General features: G+C 42.9%; 1 protein-coding gene across 1 annotated transcript in view; it reads right to left on the reverse strand.

Moving 5' to 3' along the window:
• Positions 1-3123: 3123 nt before the first annotated feature.
• kynu (kynureninase) overlaps positions 3124-9498 on the reverse strand; it is a gene marked incomplete at its 5' end in the record, with an annotated part of 20506 nt that continues 14131 nt past the window's right edge. The window contains 6 exons of the mRNA XM_079495314.1: positions 3124-3258; positions 4239-4478; positions 5088-5173; positions 6215-6267; positions 7510-7583; positions 8399-8497. Coding sequence (XP_079351440.1) covers positions 3127-3258; positions 4239-4478; positions 5088-5173; positions 6215-6267; positions 7510-7583; positions 8399-8497 — 684 coding nt within the window. The 3' untranslated portion in view covers positions 3124-3126. The remainder of the gene's footprint in view (positions 3259-4238; positions 4479-5087; positions 5174-6214; positions 6268-7509; positions 7584-8398; positions 8498-9498) is intronic.

Below are 9498 nucleotides of genomic sequence, written 5' to 3' on the forward strand. Positions count from 1 at the left end.
GACATGTTGGCTCAAAATACAATACATTTTCTTGACGTGTGAGCCTTTTCTCTCCCAACGTGCAGGACCTGTAGGGACTGCAGTCATTTTTTAGAACTGCTTGCTATTCCTGTCAGGTGCTTGTTGTCAACGCAGCCCCTCGCCAAGTTCACGGTCACCAAAGTCGCACTGTCTGTCTGTAGGGTCTTTTTTTCTCCTTCACGGTTTACCTCACCTACAGTTAATTAACAGAATGAAGCCAACGGCTCAGCAGCACCCACCTAAACACCTCTCTGAGACTGAACCACCACCTTTAACCCATTCTGGGCGGGAACCCCTGTTGGTGTTTTAACTAAGCATTATGTTATACTTTAGCTATTGAAAAATAGCAGATCTACAAGCTCATAGAGCGCCACCGAGTGGCGCGCTACAAGCTTGTAGATCTGCTATTTTTGAAAAGTCGTGAAAATGTGGCGCAAATCCAGGGACCGCCCCCAGAAGCAAAGATTTGAGTCGCTGTGAAAGAATATATATTCAAAGATTTGCGCCACATTGTCACGATTTTTCAAAAAATAGAAGGCCTACAAGCTCTATATATTTCAGAGCGAACATTTTTAACTAAAATATTTGCATCTGGGGAGGTCCCTGGAACTACATATTTTGAGATGGGGGTCCGTGGCCCAATAGAGATAATTCTGGGGGTCCTTGACATGAAAAAGGTTGAGCACCACTGACATAGAAACATAGGTTTTTCAGAAAAAATTTAGGATTTAGAAGCCTTTTTTTAATCGACGTCAGTCCAAAATGGGTTAACAGAATGAAGCCAACGGCTCAGCACCCTGCACCTAAACACCTCTCTGAGACTGAACCACCACCTTTAACCTGCTGTCATATCAGGACAGAGAGAGGGGGGGGAAAGAAAGAAAGAAAGAAAGAAAGAAAGAAAGAAAGAAATGTAGTTGAGGTCCCAGGGCCGCAAGCATGCGGCTGTTTAACACATTTTGGGCGGGAACCCCTTTTGGTGTTAGCATTATGTTATGCTTTAGCTATTGAAAAATAGCAGATCTACAAGGTCATAGCGCGCCACCGAGTGGTGCGCTACAAGCTTGTAGGTCTGCTATTTTTGAAAAATCGAAGAACGACTGACATAGAAACATAGCTTTTTCAGAAAACTGTCAGGATGTAGAAGACATTTATAGAATCTGATCTCAGGTCAACATGGGTTAACCTGCTGTCATATCAGGACAGAGAGAGGGGGGGAAAGAAAGAGGGGGGTAAAGAAAGAAAGAAAGAAAGAAAGAAAGAAAGAAAGGTGGTTGAGGCCCCATGAGGGCCGCAAGCATGCGGCTGTTTAAATGTAATTAGATTTGACGCGAGGCGCCCCTGATCCCCATTACCTGGCTGGCTCACTGCCACACACAACAACCCTAACAACCACCCCCCTCCCCCCCTTAGGGGGGCCGCACTCTGTCAGCTTGTCGAATATAGAGAGTGAAGGTAGAGAGGGAGGGAGGGCAGTCAGGGAATCGAAGGAGAGAGAGAGAGAGAGAGAGAGAGAGAGAGAGAAAGAGAGAGAGAGAGAGAGAGAGAGAGAGAGAGAAAGAGAGAGAGAGAGAGAGAGACAGAGAGAGAGAGAGAGAGAGAGAGAGAGAGAGAGAGAGAGAGACAGAGAGAGAGAGAGAGAGAGACAGAGAGAGAGAGAGAGACAGAGAGAGAGACAGAGAGAGAGAGACAGAGAGAGAGAGAGACAGAGAGAGACAGAGAGAGATGAACAAAGAGGAAGTGCCTTGGGAGGGTCTTTTTTTTCATCCGATGGTTCGATACACATATTAAGGTAAGGGAGCCCATGGGTGTCAAACATCATAAGTGGCCCTAAAGGCTGGAGAGAGAAAGTAAGCAGAGTGACAGCAGCAAAAGTCCCACTGTCAAAATAAGTATACTGTACATGTATACTGTACATGTGAAATACTGACTGAGTGTATATTTAAAAGACCATCAAGCCATTTCTGTCAATGCAGCCCCTCGCCAAGTTCACGTTTTGTTCACGTTTACAGCACTTGCAAAGATCTGGCTCAGTTACTCTGTTTTTTATTCAACAGTCTTTGTTGCCCTCATGTGGTCAAAATGCAAATACAAGTGGAAGTTGTTAATATGGCACTTATTTCTACAATATTATGCTTGTCCTCTGGGCAATTAGAATCACAAGCAAGCACTAGTACTGTAGGTGGAGATGTCCATGTTGCCTCCATTGCATGGTCTTGATAAGAACATACTGGTGATTATGATCGGTTGATAACATTGGAAGCGGGTAGCAGGGAGACCACATCAAACCACTGCACACGTACTAGTTACGATTGAATTTAAATAATCTAACATACAGACTGATTAAAATAACGTTGTATTCAGTAAAGTATTTTTATTAAATAATGTGAAGTTATCTATAAATACTGCTGCTGCTCCATTTCCAATTCTGTGCAGTAACAGTTTTAAATTAATTACATTACAAAGTAAACTCTTATAATGATGCATTTCCAAGAGCTACACCAAACATTATGAACCACTTAAAATACTATACTTGGTTGGACCGAAATACCTCAGGGCAATAATATTATTATATAATATTTTCAGTTTTTGCTCTTGCATTAAATATCTTCGGTGAAAATAGCTGATGCACAAGCTCAAACACGTTGCGTTGTGAGCTTGCACAAGCTCAACACGTTGCCTTGTGAGCTTGTGGATCTGGTATTTTCTGCGAAAGTCTTCCCCCGAATCTTTTTTTTTTAAATTATTTATTTACCCAGGGAAGTAGCTGAGCACAGGTGCTCATTTTCAGCAACGCCCTGCACATAGAAACACACAGACAGACACACACACACACACACACACATTAAAACCTGAGAGCTGACCAGTACAACCACAGTCTTATACTGTTGGCCACTAAGCAGCTCCAGGGGGAGCAGTTGGGGGTTCAGTGCCTTGCTCAAGGGCACTTCAGCGGTGTTGGGTGAGTGATGACAATCACTTCCCCACCCAGATGTATCCTGCCCGTCCGGGGAACTGGCAACCTTTCGGCAACAAGGGCGCTCCTCTAACCCTTAGGCCACCGCTGCCCCGAATACGGATGCTGAATGTGGTCTGTCATGCGGTTTATTTGTGCTGCTGTTGGCCGGTGGCAGCGAGCGCAGCTCCCAGGACCTCCATGAAGCGATGGACGTCACTGAAGGAGTTGTACAGAGGAACCGGAGCCACCCGCAGCACGTTGGGCTCTCTCATGTCACACTGTGGAAACAAACGGAACAAACAGCAGAAACTAAAACAACGTCCACCACAGTGCAACGGGTTAAAGGACCACTTCACCACTTTTCAACCTATCTTCATATACTACTTGGCCTGTGTCTCATAGGAGGGCTGTGGGCAGTTCAGAAACCGTCTTCCAGTGACATCATCGATGGGGAATACAAGCTAATAGAAACTGCAGGCTTTCTAGTCCTGAAAAGTTGCAATGCGAAAATTGAAGCCATCGTTCTCTAATCTAAACAGTTTTGTAAAAAAAATCTTGTTTAAAAAAAGAATCTGCCTAATGATGATGTCACAGGAAGACGGTTTCTAAACTGCCCACAGCCCTCGTATGAGATACAGACTGAGTAGAAAGAAATCGTGCCATTTTATCATGATTATTAGTGAGGACCTATTATATGAAGATAGGTTGAAAAGTGGTGAAGTTGAATGTTTAATGGACCACAATAAATAAGCCAAAGGCTTATTTATTGTGGTCCATTAAACATTCAACAAACAATTTAGCGAAGAAGACCAATTAGAATTTTGGAGGAGCCGTGATTTAAGGGCAGCTTTCTGGATCAGAGCCCACGACTCATCACACATGTACATTTCTCTGAACTTTGACCTTTCAATCAAACTAATTCTTCAGTAGGTCAGTGCACTATGGAAACCATGTAAGACGGTCAAATTCTGTCATTGTTATGGTAACTTTTTATGGTAACTTTTTACTTCACCTATTTCGTTATTTTGTAAAAACATTTGGAAAGAAAATATTATTAAAAATGATTTTGTGTTAGTGATTTCTCTGTGCAATTTGTGATTACGAAGCCTAAAAGGCAAACAGAAATAGAAATTGTAACATTCCAATGTTCAATGCAAAAAAAGAGAGAGAGAAAAAAAGAGAAATCGTTAATCGCAATTATTCGTGTGCTGACAATTAGTCGTCATCTTAAATTTGTAACGGCGACAGCCCTACTCACAGCGACTCCTCTCTTCTCCAGCTGGTCGAAGACATCTCTGATGGGGACCGAGAAGGACAGAGAGAGCTGGCAGCCCCTCTGCAGGGGGTCCGAGGGGGTGATGATGCTCACCGTGGCCCCCCTGTGAGGCTGGCGGGAGGCCTCCGTGCTGCCGTAGTAACACTGGATCAGGTGCTCCAGGTAACCCGTCAACAGAACGGACTTCCTCCTCAGCGCAGACATGCTGGTCATCGCAAACACCTGGGGGGAGTGGAACATATCAGAACCCATTTTGACCTGAGATCAGATTCTAAAAATGTCTTCTACATCCTGACAGTTTTCTGAAAAAGCTATGTTTCTATGTCAGTCGTTCTTCGTTTTTTCAAAAATAGCAGGCCTACAAGCTCATATGAGCTTGTAGGCCTGCTATTTTTCAATAGCTAAAGCACAACATAATGCTAACACCAAAAGGGGTTCCCGCCCAAAATGAGATAACGTGTGAACTTGTAGATGATTGAAAACATTTGTATTATATATGTATAATGGATTTAATCTATGAGTTTGATTAAAGCCAAATGCATACTTCACTAAGACAGCCGAACAGGGTCTGGTTCGGCTCGATCCAGTCTACAATATGATAGGCTGTTCGGTGCATCCAAGATGCTGTGTTTAATAATACCTGACCCCAGTTCGTCTGTTCCGCATTGTTTCCACTTTCATTCAGGCCAGCTTTTTATCATCATTTTATCATCTACGCAGGCTATATCAAAATAATATCAAAATACTGAATCAAGCAACTTAAAAACTATCTGGGGTGTTCACAAAATCCCTGAGTAGGAAGCCTGTAGATCATACAGGTACGTAACATACCTCTAGACTGGCTTGCAGGGGACAGACCAGCAGGATGGGTTGGTTTGACAGCCTGTAGCCACTGATACCAGGCTGAAGATCCATCACTTAAGACAGATAAACAAGTATACACATGTTAATGCAGTGGAACTTATAGAGGGCATGCATAAAGTGAGTGGCAAATCAAGTGGCAAAGTGAGTGGAAAAGTGAGTTTAATGTCGTTTAATGCAATCGGATAGGAATTTTCTGTTTGGATGTATGGGCTCATTGGGCTGTCAATGCCAGAAAGTAATTTTTGCCACTCAGTAGGCGTTCCTGCATAACTTCCGGGTTTACTTTTAACTGTATATGCCTGTGGCGTTAAAATAAGCATTTCACCCATTTTCAAAGGTGTCTTCGTACAATTAGTCGTCACCTATGCTCATTATAAGATGGCGCCATTTCACTCTGTGAGTATTCCAAGGTGATAGAAACTACATCCTTCATCTCACTGGAAATACAGTTGTAGCCAAGTAGTTTAGGGATAAGGGGTTTAGCATGGACGAAAATAGAGCCCCTATTCTGATTTCAGATTGCAGATTCATTGCACCATGGGAGCCAAACTACACCCGGAAGTTCGGTGGAATGCATCGGAGTCAATGAGAGCCCGGTGACCAGACCAGCTCATAAAAAAACAAATGACGGAGACCTTTGTAAAGTAATCGCTTCTGGAAAATATAAGAAGGTAAAAAAATAAGGTATCTAAGGAGCACAAAGTATGTTTCTGAACGTGTCAAGTATTGCGAGACTGTCTGGCAACCAAATCCGGCGAGACAGAAACGATACCTGCCGCTGTTTATAGCCTCAATAAAATGATGTACTGTGCACATTAAAAAAAACAAGTGATCAGAAAACAACCTGTGATATATCTTCTTTTATATTCCTGATCTGATTATATGACAAATGTCTCAATCGTTCATAACTAGCGTTTGTTCATGAGCTGGTCCAGCCGGCTTCCAGTGCAAGGTTTGCCACCCATGAAAGCGTCCATGAAAGTGTCATGGCGTATCGCCGGCGTCCGTGCCGTCTCTTCCTTCTGTAAAGAAATTCCTTGGTGGCTACCAGGATGTTTTGTCGTAAATATCAGAAACAATTCTGTATTCCTTACCATTATTCATCTGGAAACGAGTTTTGAGATCATGCCCCCACCATCCTAAGAGACTGGATGAGAACAGTAGTGTTATTTTAATATTTATATCCATAAGTGGGATATTACATGATAGTATATATTGTATCGTGTATTCGTATGACACACAGTGCGCCCGGGGACCCCAAGGGGTCGTTGAGGGGGTTCAAGGGGGCCCCCAGCTAACTCATTGATAGCAACTAAATGGACCCTAATGGGTCTGTAACTCTGAGTGTATAGGTTAAATTAACTGAGTGTATAGGTTACACTCTGAGAGTGTGCAATAGAGCGTCGCAGTCCCGCCCCCTACCATGGCCCAGGAAATGAAACCCAATGCATTATTCTCATAGACATTTCGTAAAGTATTTATTTAAAGACGGTTACGCCGCGGACAAAGCCAACTCGAGTCGTGACAACTCATGACAACACAAACAATATTTTGGACCAAACAAATAATTAGAAAGAAGAAAAACAACAAAAAAGTGTTGTAACCTGCCGTTTTTTTCTTCTTTCTAATTATTTGTTTGGTCCAAAATATTGTTTGTGTTGTCATGAGTTGTCACGACTCGAGTTGGCTTTGTCCGCGGCGTAACCGTCTTTAAATAAATACTTTACGAAATGTCTATGAGAATAATGCATTGGGTTTCATTTCCTGGGCCATGGTAGGGGGCGGGACTGCGACGCTCTATACAGACACTCTCAGAGTTAATTAACACAGACAAATTTGCTGTATAGATTAAGGTTAACACAGACAAATTTGCTGTATAGATTAAGGTTAACACAGACAAATTTGCTGTATAGATTAGGGTTAACACAGACAAATTTTGCTGTATAGATTAGGGTCACAGAGACAGGAACAGGGGGCGTGGGTTGGGGGGGGTATCAAATCACTAATGGGGATCCTTGAAATTGAGAAGGTTGAGAACAATGGATTTATTTGGTTGTGTGTTAGTTAGTTCAGCTTGTGAGAAAACGACCAAATCCATTTAATGTCAATTCGGGTGAGGCTGACAAAACAATAATAGATTCAATTTCACTGAAAACTACAGACCGTGTGCTTTAAATGAAGCTGTGTGACAGTAATAGTTACTAGTAGTAGTACTAATAGTTACTTGTACTGGTCAGCTCCCAGGTTTTAATGTGTGTGTGTGTGTGTGTGTGTGTGTGTGTGTGTGTGTTTCTATGTGCAGGGCGTTGCTGAAAATGAGCACCTGTGCTCAGCTACTTCCCTGGGTAAATAAAGAATTACAAAAAAGAAGAAAATAGTAGTTACTCACGCTGGTTTGGCAGTGTGTGCGTGCTTCTCGTGAATGAATGCGCCCGCAAGGCCTCCTGCGCCAGAGTTCACATACTGCAAAATACAACAAACACAACTCACTTTAACAAGTGTAATAAGCTAATAATGAAATACGAAATAGTAAAATAAAAATCACCCCCGTGTGAAGTGAGGGGCGCTCTAATCATGACCATACGTCACCATACATCTTCTCATTCTGGCCAATCACCTCACTTTTGTCTTCAATGTTTGTGTTTACGCGAACCCTCAAAGCTGGCCATTCATTGTCAATGGCATTCAATGGGCTCTATTTTCGTCCATGTTAAACTCCTTATCCCTAAAACTACTTTTCCTTTTTTACTATTTTGAAAAGCATTTTTGAATAGTTAAAATAGCCTACAAGCTCACAACGTGTCGATGTAGTGTAGGGATAAGGGGTTTAGCATGGACGATAGAGCCTAATGCAAAGATGGACATAGGAGTGGCTAGTGCCCCTCAAAGAAACCCTTCATAAAAACCAGGTTTCTTTTTAAACATACATAGTATCTAATATCCACACTCTGTCACTCGGCCATAGATGTGGTTGTGACACAATGTGCTTCCATTTATCAGGACACAGCATGTCCCACAAAACAGGACGTCACAGTTAAACTGCAACCGTCATCTGGTTGCTACGTTTCCTATCTGTCCCTCTTCATATGCTTACTAACTCTGTCTCAGTCATGACTCGTGTATCTTCCGTTTGTGCAAAGGTATACACAGTATATCTGTGTGCTTAACCACTTAATCACAGGATTCCTGAGATAAAGTGTACCAACTTCTATGAGTTTTGAGTTGCATCATGAATCATGATCCAAGGAGAGGATTTATTTTAGGATCACAACACTGACCTTATAAGAGCACCAGCAGGCGAAGTCCACTCCCCAGTCATGTAGCTTAAGTTCGGCGTTCCCCACAGCATGAGCACAGTCAAACCCTACGTAACAACCCTGGGGTGGAGAGGACATGAGCACAGTCAAACCCTACGTAACAACCCTGGGGAGGAGAGGAGATGTTATGGGAGGAAAGGGATGGCGATGCACACACATATTATTGTACATGCGCTCACACAATCAAGCACACACTAAGCCGTTTGATACAATAACTGACTGGTACCTGTACACAAGATGTAACATTATAACAATATTATAAAAGGGAAGAGTGGGCACCTAAACATTGCGGGCATCTCAGTGTTAAATTGAGGCATGACACTGTTTCAATAAACAGTGTAGGTTATGTTGTGTATAGGCTACCAGTAGTCTACCTTCCTGTGTCCGGCCTGGGTGATAGCAGTAGGTTAATAGTAGGTTATGTTGTGTATAGGCTACCAGTAGTCTACCTTCCTGTGTCCGGCCTGGGTGATAGCAGTAGGTTAATAGTAGGTTATGTTGTGTATAGGCTACCAGTAGTCTACCTTCCTGTGTCCGGCCTGGGTGATAGCAGTAGGTTAATAGTAGGTTATGTTGTGTTTAGTAGGCTACCAGTAGTCTACCTTCCTGTGTCCAGCCTGGGTGATAGCAGTAGGTTAATAGTAGGTTATGTTGTGTTTAGTAGGCTACCAGTAGTCTACCTTCCTGTGTCCAGCCTGGGTGATAGCAGTAGGTTAATAGTAGGTTATGTTGTGTATAGGCTACCAGTAGTCTACCTTCCTGTGTCCGGCCTGGGTGATAGCAGTAGGTTAATAGTAGGTTATGTTGTGTTTAGTAGGCTACCAGTAGTCTACCTTCCTGTGTCCAGCCTGGGTGATAGCAGTAGGTTAATAGTAGGTTATGTTGTGTTTAGTAGGCTACCAGTAGTCTACCTTCCTGTGTCCGGCCTGGGTGATAGCAGTAGGTTAATAGTAGGTTATGTTGTGTTTAGTAGGCTACCAGTAGTCTACCTTCCTGTGTCCAGCCTGGGTGATAGCAGTAGGTTAATAGTAGGTTATGTTGTGTTTAGTAGGCTACCAGTA

Source organism: Electrona antarctica, assembly GCF_951216825.1.
Source record: "Electrona antarctica genome assembly, chromosome: 24".
NCBI lineage: Eukaryota > Metazoa > Chordata > Actinopteri > Myctophiformes > Myctophidae > Electrona > Electrona antarctica.